Raw genomic sequence first — 17,973 nt, 5'->3', positions numbered from 1 at the left:
AGCAAATATCTCACACTGACTGGCACTCTCTACATCAGAATCAGATAGGCAACGTACCTGGAGAAGCTGCTCCGTAAGAGTCAATATATTTGTATTTCTGCTTTTAAAAATATAACTCTAATAATGCTAGAGATAAGTCCAAAATTGGCAAGAGAGATAGGCTGGAGATCTATGCTTTTTAATATCAAGCTCTTCACCAAGACGACTTTTATCACATTAATGGCTAAATCACACTGATTGTAAAACAGCCAAAATGAGGCAATTAGTAAGGCCTGTGACAGCCACAGGAAACGAAACGCACAAGGTTTTCAGTGCAAGCCAGATGGATATCTTCAATATATTTCTTATTGTCTGCTTGTGGTAATATGTTCAATTAAACTGAATCAGTACTACAGAAGACCCTTTGAATTGCCTGAAAAAAAAATTAATTGTCTGCTGCAAATTTAATGAAGCTTAACAGTTGTATTATGTTTACAAGTTTTATTTGTTATGATCAGTAAGTGCTTACAAGAAAAAAACCCTAACTTCATTCAACTAGCCCTAAGAGCAAACCATTGGTATTTTACAGCTTATTTCATTTACATGTTTCTTTGCCATTTACTGTTTTTGTCCTTAGCAGCTGACCTGATTTTTTTCTCTCCCAAATAAGAAACCGACAGCTCTTGCAGTGCTATTCACAAACGGTTTTGAGTTAAGTCTCACTCAATGGTTTGACCACAAACTTGCATTATGACATGTACCCAAAGGCACCGATGGAAATGCCCAGCCATGGGCTAGTACCTCTGACACTTGCTATGATCCTCATCAATGCTTGAGCAAGGTCATGGACCCTCCCCAGCACAATGCAGCCAACAGTCCATGGCTGTTGTCTTTGAACACATTCACATTAAGGAAATCAAGAGCAAAAGGTGCGTCTGAGCAGACCTGAGGAAGGGTGGTTTTAGGGAAGGCTTGATGGCAGATGAGGCATCTGCTTCTTGCTTGGCCACTTCCGTTAGAATAATTACAACCTTTTCGCTTCAATTAACTGTCAGAAAAATGGAAATGCTGACATGATACACAGCTATTTCATCTACCCTGGGGTGCTTTGGGGATGACTAGATTTTCCCGATGACCTCAGGCTCTCACCTGAACAGAGCTGTGAGAAAAACCAAATGTTTACCAGACTCAGGTGTAACATGCGCAGAGGAGATGAACCTGCCAGCTCTGAAACACAAAGGTGAGCTCCTTACAGCTGCAGAAGGAAATTTGGATAGGCATCATATAACCCTGACTGTGGTTTGCAGTACATGTCAGTTGCCTGAAACTATAAAATACTTGATTAAACCTTGCGTTTGAAGTGACATATGGAGAAGAGCTCCTTAAAAGCTGCAAGGACCCTGAGGTATCTACTGGATACCAGCCCCATCACCAGCTTCTTCTTGAAGTTTTTCCACCCAGGGTTTGTTAAGGAGATCCAGCAAAGTGCAGACTGAAGCGTTGGGGCTACCATGGTTGAGGGGAGGGAGAAGTAGATGTGGCAGATGCACAGCTCTCTCATTTATAATTGTGCCTTTCATGCAGTGCTTAAACATAGCAAAAGCCCCTTAATTGTATCCAGGAAATAATTGGTGTCAGTGGAAACAGTCCAATTAGAGCCAAATAAATTCCTTTGCAATTTTACCACCAAAGATTTTTGCTTTCATTGTCAATTGTTAAAATCAAGCATTTGCTACTGGTTGTGAGTTAGAAGTCAAGAAAGATTTTCAAACTTAGAAATAAGTTTTATTTCCTAAACATGAAAATACAGCATCAGTTGCTGAGGAGAGGGGCTCAGAAGAGGAGGATAGCAGTGGGGGACCCTTCTGAAAGCATCAAAAAACCCACAACAAAACCGCAAGCTGAGAAGGCAGAAGCCCAGGGAAGAGGGAGAGCCTCAAGCCGCCTCCCCCCTGAGCCGGAAGAGTGAGCTGGGAGTGAGGGCAGGGGGGACTCAGAGTGGGCAGAGCCTGGAGTGATGACGCCCAATGGAACCTCACATACAAGAGCAGCCCCCAGGGAGCACGAGCGACCAGGAGCATGGCAACGGGGCAGGCAAACAGGGTGTGGAGCCTCGGAAGGGCGTGGGGCAGCAGTTCGCGCAGGCAGGGTGAGTGAACAGGGCACAGTCCCTCTCCTGGGTCTAGAGCTCATCTGAACTGGTTGTCATCATCCTCCCCGAGTAGACTGAACTATGGTCTCCACTCAGGTCAAAACCACCACCAGAAAAAATGTGGCGACCCAGACGGAGCTGCCACACAAACACGCAGCGGTCCAGGTCCCAGGCTGCAGGGAGTGCCTGAGCCTGTCAGTCCTGTCGGAGGGCAGCAGTGACAGCACCTGTGTGCGCTGCGATCAGCTGGGTGACCTGCTCAGCCTGGTGGTGGAACTCAAAGAAGAGGTTGAAAGATTAAGAGGTATTAGGGAGTGCAAAAGGGAAACTGATTGGTGGAGTAGCACCTTGGCACCCCTGAAGCAACAGGAGCAAATGGAGGCTCCAAAAGAGGCAGGTGATCCCTCACCCTCTTGCGACCAGGCAGAAGGAGGGGACCTAAGGGATGGGGGAGACTGGAAACAGGTCCCTGCTCAGGGAGGCAGGAAAATCCCCTCCCGACCTCCCTCACCTTCCGTGATGTCCCTTCACAACAGATACGGGGCTCTGGAACTTTTGAATGAAGTAGAGAAGGATGAAGAGAATGAGTCAAACAAGGAAGAAGATCAAGGTCCACCCAGGCCTGGTTGCTCTAGACCAGGTATTAAAACCAATGCTAAAAAGAACCCCAGAAGGGTCATTGTAGTGGGTGACTCCATTCTGAGGGGTGTCGAAGGCCCAATATACAGACTGGACCCACTTCATAGGGAAGTCTGCTGCCTTCCTGTGGCCCAGGTGAAGGACCTCATGGCTAAACTCCCTGCTGTAGTGAGACCCAAGGACTACTACCCTCTCTTGGATTTTCAGGTAGGTAGCGATAATATTAGCAGGAGAAATCCTAAATCAATGAAGAGAGATTTCATGGCCTTGGAGAAACTGGTTAAGGGGTCAGGGGCACAAATTGTGTTCTCCTTCATCCCTTCAGTTGCGGGAATGGATGAAGAAGATTACAGGAGAACCCAACAGATGAACTTGTGGCTCTGAGACTGGTGTTACTGGCAGGGCTTTGGATTTTTCAATCACAGGTTAGTATACAGGACACCAGACCTTCTGGCATCAGATGGGATGTACCTGTCCCAGAGTGGGGAAAGGATCTTGGGGCAGGAGTTAGCTGGGCTCATTGAGAGAGCTTTAAACTAGATTTGAAGGGGGAAGGGGACAAAACTGGAACATAAGCCCCAGGGTAGGTTACCAGAGTTTGTGGGCTGTTGTGCCAGCAATGACCCTCACCCTGCTATCCCAGTAGAGGCAAGGGATGGAGACAGGCAGCACAACAAAGATGCAAGGGATATTGATCAGTAACCATGGTAACACCTGTGAAAGGTCAGGCCGGACTTAGGACCTCTAAATGCGAAAAGGTGCTGGGGACATCAGCCCATCTGAAGTGCATGTATACCAATGCACACAGCATGGGTAACAAACAGGAGGAGCTTGAAGCCATGATGCAGCACCCTCGGGTGTATCCCATTCGATACTTGTCAGTGGTTAATGGAGTTAAATCCGGTTGGTGGCCGGTCACGAGTGGTGTCCCCCAGGGCTCGGTTTTGGGGCCACTCCTGTTTAACATCTTTATTGATGATCTACACAAGGGGATTGAGTGCCCCCTCAGTAAGTTTGCAGATGACACCAAGCTGGGTGGGAGTGTTGATCTGCTCGAGGGTAGGGAGGCTCTGCAGAGAGATCTGGACAGGCTGGAGCGATGGGCTAAGGCCAACTGGAGGAGTTTCAATAAGGCCAAATGCCGGGTGCTGCACTTGGGTCACAACAACCCCCAGCAGCGCTACAGGCTTGGGGAGGAGTGGCTGGAGAGCTGCCAGTCAGAGAGGGACCTGGGGGTGTTGATTGACAGCTGGCTGAACATGAGCCAGCAGTGTGCCCAGGTGGCCAAGAAGGCCAAGGGTATCCTGGCTTGTATCAGAAACAGCGTGGCCATCAGGGACAGGGAAGGGATCTTACCCCTGTACTCGGCACTGGTGAGGCTGCACCTCGATGACTGTGTTCAGTTTTGGGCCCCTCACTACAAAAAGGACATTGAATTACTCGAGCGTGTCCAGAGAAGGGCAACGAAGCTGGTGAAGGGTCTGGAGCACATGTCGTACGAGGAGCGGCTGAGGGAACTGGGGGGGTTTAGTCTGGAGAAGAGGAGGCTGAGGGGAGACCTCATCGCCCTCTACAACTACCTGAAAGGAGGTTGCAAAGAGATGGGGATGAGTCTCTTTAATGAAGTAACAAGTGATAGGACAAGAGGGAATGGCCTCAAGTTGCACCAGGGAAGGTTTAGACTGGATATTAGGAAGTATTTCTTTCCAGAAGGGGTTGTTGGGCGTTGGAATGGGCTGCCCAGGGCAGTGGTGGAGTCCCCATCCCTGGAGGTGTTCAAGAGGCGGGTTGACATAGCGCTGAGGGATATGGTGTAGTTGGGAACTGTCAGTGTTAGGTTAATGGTTGGACTAGATGATCTTCTTGATGATTCTGTGATACTCAAGAATACATCAGTGCTTACATATCTCTATGGCTCTCTCTAATCTTTTTTTGCCTATAAACCCCTAATTTAGAGATTCTGTAGAACAACAGTTTCTCTTCTAAACTGATGCTTTCTTCCTGAATTTTTTAAAAACAATGTATTACACCTGATAAGGAATATTCATTGATGTCTGGACTACATAGAAAAACTGTGTCCAGCCACTACTAAAAAAAAAAATCTTTAACAATCAAAAAACTTCTTTTGACTTTTTCAGAGTTCTAAGTCTTTGGTACATGTAGAAGATCTTGGCTTTGATACCAGTTGAACACAAACCTTGTGTGCTATCCAGCATAATTATAAAAAGCCCATTAAACATGGACAGCACTAAAGTGCTGCTCTGGGATTATTACTTTAAACTCTGCCTCTCTTTTTAAAATTATACTTTGTGCTTTCAACACCAGTGTCATTTAACCAGGTCCTTTCTTAAGGGCTGAGGCATAACCAACATGAATTTAAATTAGATTGAATTGAACTGTGAGGAAAGAAAAATAAAGACCTTGCATGACCTTAAACACTGCTGATCAAGACAGACCTCAGAAAGAGTGACAGAGGGGCTATTCATGTTGCAAAATGACCAACCACTAAACCCATGACATATGGACAGATGGTATGGAAAATGCCTGCAATAGTTTTCTGGGACAGCTTTCCATATAAGCAAAGAAGCAGCAATGCATCTGATGGGGGAAAAATCAGGGAGGTATAGAGAGGGTTTCTGGTAATGTAAATTGTGCTTAAATGGGTCAACAGATTTAAGTATCTGCTGCATTTTTGCCTTGGTTAATGTAAAAAACCCTAACATCTTAATGTATGGTTTACTCTCCATCTTAGAAAAAAAGTGAAACCCACCCACCCCGAAGCAATTGATATTCCAGTTACTCCAAAGCAGTCATGACATAGTTGAAAACAGCTGGTAAAATTCACAGTGTGACAGTTATTTGTATTCACTGATTAAAAAAAAACAAAAAAAGAGGACACTCGCAAAAATACAGACACTCTTTGCTGAAAGATTAGCATTTCATACAACTGCACAGTAAAACCATTACACAGTTCCTCTGCAGCCAGTTGCATTCAGAGTACACCCTAACAAGGAAAGACACTTTGTTAATGTACCCAACACCGCTGCAGAGCTATGTAGATATATTTCAAAAAATCTCTGTGTTTTTGACTAAGAGAAATTCAGGTTTATTGAACACCACCTTTTTTATTGGTGGAGTCAGTAATGGCACTATTTGAGAAGTAGCTTAGTTGTAGGCAAGTCCAGCACTTGCTGATCTCAGTAGTGCAAATGGCTGTAGCGTTAGATTTAAGGCTGGCATGGAAGCCAAAACAGATGCCGAAATCACAGTCAGCAATATTAACTGTTATGCAGAATCAGTGTCTGTGATAAAGGAAATAAATTATTTGTAAGTATAAAACAAGACATAAATAGACAGATACACCATCCTAATGGCGGAAATAATTTTGTAAGGAACACACAACTGTGATCTAGACCTTGTATGATAACACCCTGGATATTCACTCTGGATTCAGTTTATCTATGAATATCCAGCAAAAAAAATCTGAAGTGTGGTAACATGTAAACATTTCCAAAAGAGTAAAATAAATCCTCTGAAAACCCATGAGGGATCATTCAGACTGTATGATTTTCCATATGAGTTTGATCTCTCTATTTTATGAGTTTTATTTTTTAGACTACTATAATGTAAAAATGGGATTAATTTAAAAGTCTGCCTGGGCTTTTAAGCTTATAAAGAAATAATACATTAAAAAAAAAATCAAACTGAAGGTGTTATACCAAGTCATCTTTAATGCAATTATGGGGGGTTATGAGGTCTTCAAAGGTAAAAAGAACTACAAGTGATTGAAACTCCATTGCTGTGAAATTCAATAGCCAGTGTTTCATGATGAGCACTGTTGGTGCAGACACATCTGTGCCCAGCCTCTGCACCGTTCAGCTTCAGAAGGCTGATGGGTATGAAGGTATCAAAGTCACCTCAGCCCAACCGAAGAACATTATGCACAAATAGGAAAGGAGGCATAAGCAATTCCGTTTGATTGCATGTGTGCTCGTTATCACATACCAGCTTACTGTATTATGTGGAAATTAAGCCACAAATGACTTGAAGAAACCCTGCACTATGCATTATCAGCCACGTTCAAAACAAAACTTCTGAAACATGCAATAGCAGACAGATGGTCAGTCATTAGAGAGCGATGTCTCTCCACTGGCGCATACCTGTGGAGCTGGAGAGCTAAACTCTTTTCACTTCTTTATGGGCAGCATAATATTCAGAATCTCTGAAGATGAAAAGATGGTTATTCCTTACCTACTAAGACAATCCATAGTAGTATAAATCCACTCTAGCCCCATGGATATGAGGCAAGCACAGCACATTTTCTGAAGAACATAGTTCAATACTGATCAAATGATGTCAAAACGGAGACAACCACAGATGCCAAGATGGGCTGGGAAGGCCATCGCATCCCACCGACACTGTTTTTACAGTGCGTGAAGACTGTGTCCACGCTGATTGGCACATCACTGTCCCTGAACTATGAGCCCACCTACTTTGAAAGGACCACAGTAACACAGTAAAAATTGCAGGTTTAAAGGCAATAACATTTGAAGTCTCTGAAAAGTTACTTGATAATGGAACAGAATTTGCAGTATTTAATCAATTGTTTCAATTTTAAATGCAATACACCAATTCAACATTCACACAAAGGAATAGGCTTGGAATGGAAAATATGTAATTTTATAAAAGATAATTTGGATCACTGTGCTGGACAAAATCAAAACTATCAGTCTATTCAAGCGTGAGGAAAAAATAACCTACTGACATTATCTTTGTATTCTTTTTCTGCTAAAGTGCTATGGATACCAGCGAACAAAAGTTCTCTTGCTTTTACAGCCTTAAGCCCTCCCGTGGCAGTGCAAACGAGACGAGCTAATGGCAGTAGGGAAATGTTAAAGGTGCATCATAACGAAACAGGCAAATAAAGTCATTGGAACTTGCCCTTGTCTGAGATGCAGCAATGTGACTAGAATTGCTGTACTTCCAGACAAGAACAGAAACTTACAGACTCCACCAAACATTCATATACTGCGTCTGTCCATTAAACCACAGAGATAAGGGGACTGGAAAGGACTGGGTTATCCTGGTCTGCAATCAAAGCAACTAATAATAAATGGTACGGTCCACAACTGGATAATAAATGGTACAAAAAGCTGGTTCTGGCAGGCTGGAATGCTTTGAAACCCGAGAGCATCTCTGCTGCAGGACAATCCCTGCCATGGCTCCTCCGAGGCCGGTTCCCTAACGTGCAACTCCCAGTACCCAGGCAGCAGCACCCTGCTCACCTCTGCAACAGCTCAGCTGCTGGAGCGCGACACATCACTGCTGCCTCCTTGGGAATTACAAAGGACCCCACCACAAAGCTACAGACTGCAGAGTCAAGCTGAATGATTAGATTTATAGATAGATTTTTATATATATTTTAATAAAGTTATATAAAAAAAAATATTTATAGCTTCGAACACAGCCAAAAGGAAAGTAGATGTTTGAGAAGCAGCCACACTTGTCTACAGTGGGTGCCACGATCCATTCACCCCCAACTTTACAAAAGCAAAGCTGGCCACAGACTCATCAAGATATTCAGTGTGTCTGCTGGGAAACAAGCTGCACGACAAGGATTTTCTCATCCTGTGAAAGAAATGGTGGTGATACGCTATTATCATCTGCATTCCTGCCATTAGCTTGTTTTTGATGCTTCTTCTATACCTAATGCTGCCAGAGAAACTTCATTTTGGTCTTAGTCATTGCACAAGCTGGGATGTTAGCGCCAGGAGCCTCTCCTTGCACTTCTGATATTCAGAGCTTTTATTGCAATGTCTTGAAATTATTTTCCTATTTCAGAGCTGCTGCTATATTAGCCAATTTATATCACTGCATGAAATAATAAACTCATGTTGTACAGTCTACACCTGTTTACACCATTTGTCAATTAATGCCCCAGTAGTGTGCAAGTCTATAGTCTTTGTGTGTTGGATGAATTGCACATTTAGCCTCAAGTACAGGAAAAAATAGAAAAAGATGGAAAATTAATATTTATATACCACATGTAAACACATACCATGTTTTACATAGCTCTGAACACTGTCTGTGGGATTCTTCTCTATCCTTACAAATTCAATCCTGCTTTTTAATTTAAAGGTCAAACTGTACATGCAAGTTTGCAAGATTTCAGGTCTCGGAGGCCAGAGCGGATCTCATTTAGCAACAACCAACAGAACAAACCGAAACCACAATCTCACTGGTTCGGAAAACCACCAAGGTTCACCAGTTCTGACAACAGCATGTTAATACACAGCCCTATGGGCACCCGTCAGAATTTCATATTTTTTAGGCTGTCTGCTCATGCATAATATGAATATTTATTCATCCCTCTTTGGTTGTTTGCCAGAGATTTATTTTAAGTTCCTTGGTTCTGGTGTAACAGATATTCTCCTCCTCCTTCCACCCTTGCCTACACTGTCTTTGACACTGTTGGCATCTCTCCCTGAGAGAGAAAGAAAATTGAAATAATAAAAAAAAGAGAACCTGAAATGCTAATGGAAGAACACAGGAAGGTTAAAAAAAATGTCTTTTGACCTTCCCAGTTTTTTACTCAATGACATGAGTTAGAAAAGAATATAAGCATATCTTAAGGTCAAAAAACTCATCAGCTGATAAATTAGTCTTTTTGAACACCACAAAACTGAGTTAAAATAAGGTATTCAGTCATATTTCTGTCAAAACTTGCCAGTGTTTTACTTAGGGCAGAGAAACTCAAGCATTTCAGTATAAAATACAGTATTTTACAGTTCATTTGGAGTTCAGAATAGTTTCTGCTCTTTTATACTTTTTATGGGATAGACTGAAATTGCATTTCTCAGTTTGCTGTTAATATCCACATCTTGGGCTTAAGAGTTTATTCTCTGCTTCATGCACATGTGTTGCTCCCATTAATGCTAATGGAATCGAGTTAAAACGGAGCACTGAGGGAGAAAAAAGTACTTGCTAATCCTTTAGAACCTTACCGCAAAGAAAAGTGATTTGTAAACCATGTGAACCCAAAGATCAGGTAAAATAGCTGCTGCCTATTGTGCTCGGAGTTACGGGCTATTCCTTGGGTACTGCAAGGAAGAAAGGATAAGCCACGAACTACAGAAGCATGACTCTTCAATAACAGAAACGAAACACAGTCCTATTTTCAACAATTGGCTTTTTTACGGTGGTACAAGTGGTCCCTGAACTGCAGACCCCAATTCAACCCCCTTAGTGCCTTGCAGCAGTCGGAAAACCAGGATGACCTCAGCCGTGCCCAGCCGCAGCTGAAGAGCCGGTGCCTCCTGCCGTGAGCACAGGCCACCTCCTGCAGTCCCTAGGGAAGGGCGTTTGGGCTGTGTTTACCATTTTGCTCTCCAGTTTTGCTCTGGGGCAGACAGTAGCCAATCGACCCTTTTAATAATAGACCAGGTCTTTTTTGTGTTTGTGTTCCCTGAGCAGTGCTTTCCTAGATGTTTGCTGTGGGTGCCTCCTTCGGACAACACAGATGAAGAAAATGCAGAGCCAGCTCATACAGAGATGTAATGCTGATCCTCACTTGTCTCTATTTTTGTTTGCAGGGACCAACGTGGGCATGGGCAAATGCCATAGAAGTGATTCAAAACAACCCCAACCCTGAATACCTTTTGGTGTCAATATGTTCCCCTACGGGTTCCTTTTATGATGAACACCTGCAGAAGGTATGAAGGGACAACACGGACCTCCACCCTGGGGCTGCACCGTCAGTCCCTTGGCCTGAGGGAAGCGGAAAGGTCAAGTGCTATGAAGCGCAACCCCAGAAACATCCCATCTAACTGTAAGTACTTCGCTGGATAGCTAAGGTAGAGACAAATGCTTTGCTCTGAGAAAATGTACCATTGTCACTGGCGGTTTGTTAGAGGGGCTCACCAGCTTTATCAGCACTTGCTTGATCCTGACTTTGCTTGCTGAAATGGGCTCCAACTATAAAAACCATGGATTAAAACTTGCATTGAAACATTTTAAAGTATTCCCTATATACCATAAAAATAATTGATGGAGAGAGCCTCTAACCAAATACAATCCATCAATGCCAATATATGGGAGAATTAAAAGTGACAGCATTAGAGCTTTGTGATTGATTTATTGCTTTGTAATCAATTTTTCTTGATTTGTTATCCTATATAGGTCTTTCCCCAAATAATAAGGAAATGGAGAGTGATTATAGGTGTATAATCTATATATCCATTGTCTATAATAATTCATCAGACATCAGACTACTCATAAGCAGGCCAAAAATTAAGATATTTGTCAGTGTCTCTCATTGTTTATCAAATGACCACTTTAAATATTTTTGTCAAATGTTATAGCTTTTGTTTTTGAAAAAAATATTTGACAGAAAAAGTCTGAACACACATGAATAAACACTCTGAATTCATGAAATGCAGAAATTTAGCCCTGGATAAGAAATAATGAAATTCAATCAGAGTTTGTGCATCTTTTAAAAAAAAATGACATTGAATACAAGGGTGAAACTCTTGTATCATTCTGTAACAAGACAAGATGTATCAAGGAGTTCAGAAGTTTTTTTAAAAAATGGTGGAAGTTCAAGAATAACAAGAATAAAGTTAAACTAGGTAAGACGTGTTTTTAAAGGACACCACCTAATCTCAGCATACTGAGGGCAACATTTCTCCACAGGTACGGCATGGCTTTATGCAAAACTGCATCTTAGGACACAGCTGGTTGCAGCGACAGCAAGTATTTCTCAAGCATGATTACTGACCATTGCTAGAAACAAGTCACACAACGATACAGACCAGAGACCAGGCTTTGTGTTACAACTCCCCTATCATTTGCAGTATAATTTTAAACTATGTGTGAAAACAAATGCATTAACTTGCTATAAGCACCATCAGTCAGTGCGACCACAGACACCTTCTTGCTGTTAATGTCGCCTCCAACCACGAGGCTCATCAGGTTTCTGAGATGCAAAAGACACTTCAATCCTCCAGGATCCACCTGCATTACAATCAAGGGGGAAAGGTGTAGCATTCATGGGGCTGCTTAGGATGCTCTCAGGTACTAAAATGGAGTATCAGTCATATGCAATAAAAATTGCAACTACCTTTCACAACCAAGCTGCCCGTGCTGCTTGCTGTCCCAAAGTGGTTTGTGGCCACGCAGGTGTAACTTCCCGCGTCGGATTTGGTGACGTTCACAATCCGGAGGCTCCCATCGTCCAAAACAGTGATTCTGGAAAGAGAGCAGACACAAAAGTTTTATTCTTTTAAGTCAACATAAAACTCTTTCAAGTCTGCATTAATTATTGATGGTTTGAACAACAGGCAGTCCATTGCCCGTTACAGAGGGAGTTCAGCTGACAAAAATCTCTTAGGACACAATTCATAAATACTGAATGCATAACTTACATGAGTTTTCTGTGTCTTTACTTGAGGGCAACTTTAATTTACACAACAGTAACTTGTGTAGGTTTTACATGCATCTGTACTTTGATATTCAGCACTCACCATGACAACCCTTGTAACCTGTGGTACACAGGCTACATCTAAAAATCTCCGCGCTCACTGCTTAACAACGTAAAAGGTTTTTCTAAACAGATGCAGTGAAGCAGGTGTTTCATTGCTGCTTTTGTCAAGAAGGCTGATGGCTTTTCAGCAAGGGTACCACACTGCCAAGCTTCCCCTCCGTGCTCTCCACCTCTCTGCCTGCAGCATAACTCAGCCCGCAGGACTTATCTGCAGTTGCGTTTGAGGTTAAAATACAAAAATCCTATTTCATGCCCATCCTCTCCTCACATACGTAGTCCCCGTCAAAACAGTGTTATCTGAAGAGGTACACATCTCTTGGAGGGCAGGAGGCAGGCAGGGATGGCATGTTAATTCCTGGGGTGATCCCTGGCCCCTCCTCTTGCACAAGGGCTGCACTTCAGGTTTGCCTTGTTCTCACAATTACCTTTGTTTCCTGTTCCATTTTCTTCTGCTCTGTTCTAAGTCAATGAAAACAGAAAACCTGATCCTGCCCAGTAAATCCCATCAAAACATGAATGACTTGTGCCCTGCGGAGGCATAATCTAAGGAGACTCCAGAAAAACCTTCCCCCCAGCCAAACATCACCTCTTTTAGCAAAATACTTGGTTGTCTGCTCAGTATCATGTCTTGCAGCAATCTGTTTTCTCCCCTTCAGCTACTTTCAGCCCTGCATTGAAAATCTTGTATTAATTCCTGCCTTCTCCTGCTCAATTATTTCCCAATTTAACTAATTTGAAAGAAAATGAAGAAGCCTTCCTGCATCCTTAATGCCAGTCAAGCTCTGTGCAACTGGATTGAGAAATTCTGAGGAAAGAAGTTTAGCGAACAATACTTGCACCATTGCAGAAGTGCTCAGAAGGCACTTCCCCCCTGAGAAGGGTTTAAGAAACATACTGCACGAATCGGCATGAACCATTTCTTGCAGCCATGGGGCAGCACTGAGGCAGTTGAATAAAGTACCAGCATAAGACAAGGCATGAATAGAAGTACAAAGGACATCTGCCCATGCCATCTGTGGGGCTCCCCAGGCTCCTGCCAGCTGCAGCCACTGGACTGAATACAGTCTCCAGTGAGACTTGGAAGACATTGTGTCACCTAAGGGAGCTGGTGTGGGTGCCTTTTGTCATGCCATGCTCTCTTGATGGGCATGCATGGGCTACTCAGTCCACATGCATAGAGCTCCTTCGAAAAATGAGGCAGTTTGAGAGTCTTTGCATGATGATACTGAGTGAGGAGGAAGAAGATGGAGAAGGTGCTCTGACAACAGCCACCCAATCTCCGTCCTGGGTAACCTCTCCCTGACCTGCTCTTGCAGCAGCACAACAACATGCAAGCCAGCTGGCAAAGACCAGGGACAGAGGTTATATTTCACACATCAATAGCAGTGATATTAATAGAAGTTTCTCAACTGGCTTATAGGTCTCCAAATTGTTGCAGTCAGTAACATTCACTACTGTAATTTATTTTTGCAGGAGTCCAGTGCCATATATTTGCTTCTGTAGCAGTTGCTCCAGCTCAATAATTGGAAGAGAGTAGTATATAGCTACTTGTCTCTTATCTTCACTACTATGTTGGCACAAATCAATGCACATATTACATTAGATGTGCACTGGAGCACAGGACTTGCCACTCTGGCCTCCAGTGCAGGAGCCTGGACAGGAGCAGCACCAGGAGCTCCCAAGGAATTATTTACTGCTGTTATCAGTTTCAGGTCTTTGGAAACAATAGTGCCTTTCTCAAAGGTGAAGGTGCCCTTGGCATGCATTAAAATTCAAATCAATATAAACAACAGAACAAGCTCAGCAATATGCTCCAGCTCAAGAAGGACCAGTCGGCTCCGGCACTGCCCCTGCCAGGCTCTGCACTCACTCCCTCAGCATTTTTGCCATCCCAAGAAATCCAGAAAAAAGTGATGTTTTAGACTATTTCTGTACAGTTGAGATTTTATTTTTATTTATGTTTTATTTTTAGCCATATGGCTGAAAACTATTTACTGGACAATCTCTTCCATAGATCATTTTAATTGTATCTGTTGATGAAGCCAGCTTTAATTTCAAATTCTAATGCCTTTTCCGTCTCTTTCTCATGCTACTGGTTTCCTTCTAAGTCATCTTTATTCCCAACGTAAAACTAGTTTGTAGTTAATGTGGACTGGATCACTCTAGAGACAACCTTTGGATGAGGACAGTCAATCCACCATTGGCTTTGGCACATCTCAGGGACCTAGTGCTGTCTTTATTTTCTTCCATTCCTAAGCTGAAAGCCACAGCCATCTGGCTTTAAAATGTGAGCACACAGGCATCCTTTAACTCTGCTAACACACTGCAAAGAGTTCAGGTGGGACTTGCACCGAGTTCTTCAAACCCATTCCCCCAAGAGTCACTGGGCATGTTTAATTCTCATCTGGTAACTATGTAATTCCCTGCACACTCCTGTAAACGACCAGCATTAAAACTGACAAATAATTGTGCAAGTTAACTGAAATTTTTTAAAATAAATCAGACCATTAAAACCTTACTGTGACTCATTGATTAGGAGGCCTTATGGTTATGTGGCTCTTTTTGCTGAAGGTGCTTTTCTATACTGAATGTTTTGTCCTCTAATTTGAATCCAATGTGTTAGAAGTTAACAAGTAATTATTTTAGCACTTTGAAATTTGTTACAGTTAGTTGAGAAAGTAGGAAGGACTTTCACTGCTTTTGCTAATTCACAAATTTTCTTTGCAGACATATCTGCATTAAACGAGAGGAGAGACTCATTTCAGACCACTGAGGGTTCTCAAACTGCTAATTGGCTTGAAAGCAAACATCCCTTCATCAACTGCTTTTAGCAGTTTGGTTGAAAAAGTTCTCTTAAGACCAAAGTTCAAATTAAATGAAGCACTGTTCGGTACACTTTCTTCCTCTTCCGAAATACATCCCCAATAATAAGATGCCTAGGAAGACATAAAAATAAACTACATTTCCAATAACACACATATTACTTTAGAACAAAGTGTTGGTTGCTGAGTATGCATCTCTTTAAATCACTACAAACTCAAAAAATGAGCTACTGACTTGCTATTGAATGTTCTGGGTTCCCTGACACTACTAACCACAACAGTGGTAACAACTAAAAATATAAATCTCTTCTTGTACAGCTTAATGCAACTGCGTTACTGATAACCTGGTTCATGGTCACTGCTAATATCAGAGGAAAATCAAAGATAAAAACATCCATTTGAGAAAAAAGATGGCAATAAGATAGTTTAGCATCATTATATAAAGAAAGGTCATCTATTTTAAACATAGCATTTTTAAGAGAGAATCTGTTGGTCTGTGGTTGTCAACTGGAGACTTCACATCCACAGAGAGCAGAGACACATCTGAAATTAGGAGATAAAAGGATTGTTTGTTTCCTAAACTGAAGCTTTGGGTTCTACCCCAGGAAGAGCTGACCTTGTCAGTGTTTTGATCAAAGCTCTTCTGGGGACAAAGGACCTTTAAAAATGCTGAAAGCATTCCTCCATAGCTTTCCTTGCCCATTTTTTTTTTTTTTTTTGCCACTGCAGCAGCAAATGTAAAAAGTTGCAGGCTGAGCACTTTGCATTACCCTGAAGAAGCTTTTTCCTAACCTGATCGGCACAGCCTCCATAGCAGCTTCTTGCTGACACTGCGTGCCTGACAAATGCATGTGCCCTGTGCCAGCTTGGCAGGAATGGAAGTCTTAAGGCATTTGGCTACTTGGTTGGGGTGAACCCTGAAAAGTATATGAAGGAGAAAGATGCATCTTTATGGATGAAAAATATCTAAGTGTGTGCTACAGCTGCACCAATCTGCTATTCAAAGACACCTAGGCTACCTAGAAAGGACCCACCTTGGCATCATGGACATATTATCATGGCCAACCAGTACAGCAATACTAACTTGCCCAGTGTCTCCAGCAGCTGCTGGGAATGGATGGAAGAGGTCAGGCAGACCTGGAGCAGTATGAGGAAAAAGAGCAGTGCTTAATCATTTTGGTTTGATATCTTAGTGCTTATTTTTTCAGCTCATGATATATCTGCCATATCTGTTAAATCACCCATCAGCAGGTTATGTTGCCTCTGACCCCAAATCAAGAACAATAGATCTGACATGGGTAGCTCACCACAGCATTCTCCACTGCTGGGCAGGATTCCCAGGAGCAGATAATTATTTCTCAGTCAGTAATATATGCATTTAAAGATAGAATATGTCCTGTTGAGTTCAGTAAGAGTTTTATCACTGACTTTGTGAAAACGAGATCAAGCCCTTATTTGGAATATAAACCATGACTGAAAACTGCAAAACTCCCAGAGCACATCATAAAACTGAGTATCAGTAATTACGTCCAGCCCAGCTCCAAGGAAATCTGACCTTTGGGTGTCTGACTGCATCGCTTGCATCGACCAAAACATCCCTATGACCCGCTGCTCAGGTTTGCCCTCATGCTTTGACAGTATGCTTGCTTAAAAGTCCCAGACTTATAATATCTACTGTAACATCTTGTTCTGTTATTTAATTAAAAGAAAATCTATGCAGGTCCAGGAACTAAATACATCAGCACTGCAGAGCCAGGGGTTGTTCAGCCTCACCTGCACCTTGCAGTCACCCAGCGAAAGCCTTTGCAGGGATGAGTAGCAGGTCCATGTGCTAACCTTTTCATTGCGAATTATTTTCCAACTCTCAAAGCCCACACATCACCAACAGAAAACCTGCACCAGACAGATGATACTGCAGGTATCCCTCAATATATTCTTCTCAGCTTGCCCTCTATTTTTCTGTTCAGCAGATGGAAACATGTGGAATATGAATGGACTACAAATGCAGTGCACATGGCAGGCTGCGTGTGCAATGGTAAGGGTTATCTTCCTGAGGGATGCAGCACGCAGGCGGACAGCACAACTACGGGACTGCAGATTAGAGCTCCAACATTTCTTTGGAGCAAAGTGCTCATAATTATAAAGGGACTTTTTTTTTTTCCTCTCAAATGGTTTTATTAGCACTGCTGCAATGAAATAAGGTATGTTGTTTCTTATCTGCTAATTTTAACATTTTAATTTACAAAATACAAGCGTAACTACACTTGCTTTCACTGTTGATTAAACACATGCATCCGAAATATTTCATGCTTAGCCAACTGAATTTTTTTTTTTTTTTTTCCCCAGGAAACAATGCTTTGGATGTCTGATCTTTTTTCTATTACAGGGAGAAAAGATGTCTTAGAGCAAGCATTTAAATGAATGTCAGTTGGAAGAAACACACACTGAGTGCAATTTGAGATAAAACTACCATTGATCCCTTCATGTACAGCCTTTGTGGCAGTGGTTGACGTGGCTATTGAAAAGAGACTGTGGTGCCAGAGTTCTTCTAAGAGATAATCCGTCTTCTCAGAGAGGATTTAGGTTAAATGTACCTGTGAAAAACAGTGTATTTCAGCCGACATGATGAATGGCCTATTGTCCATCCTTCAGAACCTTGCTTGGACTGGGGGGGTTGGAAGCAGAGGAAGAAAGCAAAAGCATGAGACAGACCAGACTGCAATCTCAGCAGTGTATTTGCTTTTTCTCATAGTTCATAGGCAGGAATATCTACAGCACTTTTTAGCCTAACAGCAACTTTGCTTCACGCCACTACTCTACTTCAGATGTAAATGATTCCG

General features: G+C 42.5%; 1 protein-coding gene across 5 annotated transcripts in view; it reads right to left on the bottom strand.

The window, feature by feature from the left end:
• Positions 1–17,973, bottom strand: part of LOC141928213 (contactin-4) — a 343,764-nt gene that overhangs the window by 31,847 nt on the left and 293,944 nt on the right. For all 5 annotated transcript variants that reach the window (XM_074836062.1, XM_074836060.1, XM_074836064.1 and 2 more), the window contains one exon: positions 11,889–12,016. In XM_074836062.1, coding sequence (XP_074692163.1) covers positions 11,889–12,016 — 128 coding nt within the window. The remainder of the gene's footprint in view (positions 1–11,888; positions 12,017–17,973) is intronic.

This window comes from Strix aluco, chromosome 11 (assembly GCF_031877795.1).
Source record: "Strix aluco isolate bStrAlu1 chromosome 11, bStrAlu1.hap1, whole genome shotgun sequence".
Classification (NCBI taxonomy): Eukaryota; Metazoa; Chordata; class Aves; order Strigiformes; family Strigidae; genus Strix; species Strix aluco.
This window is presented reverse-complemented; position numbering and strand designations above follow the sequence as displayed.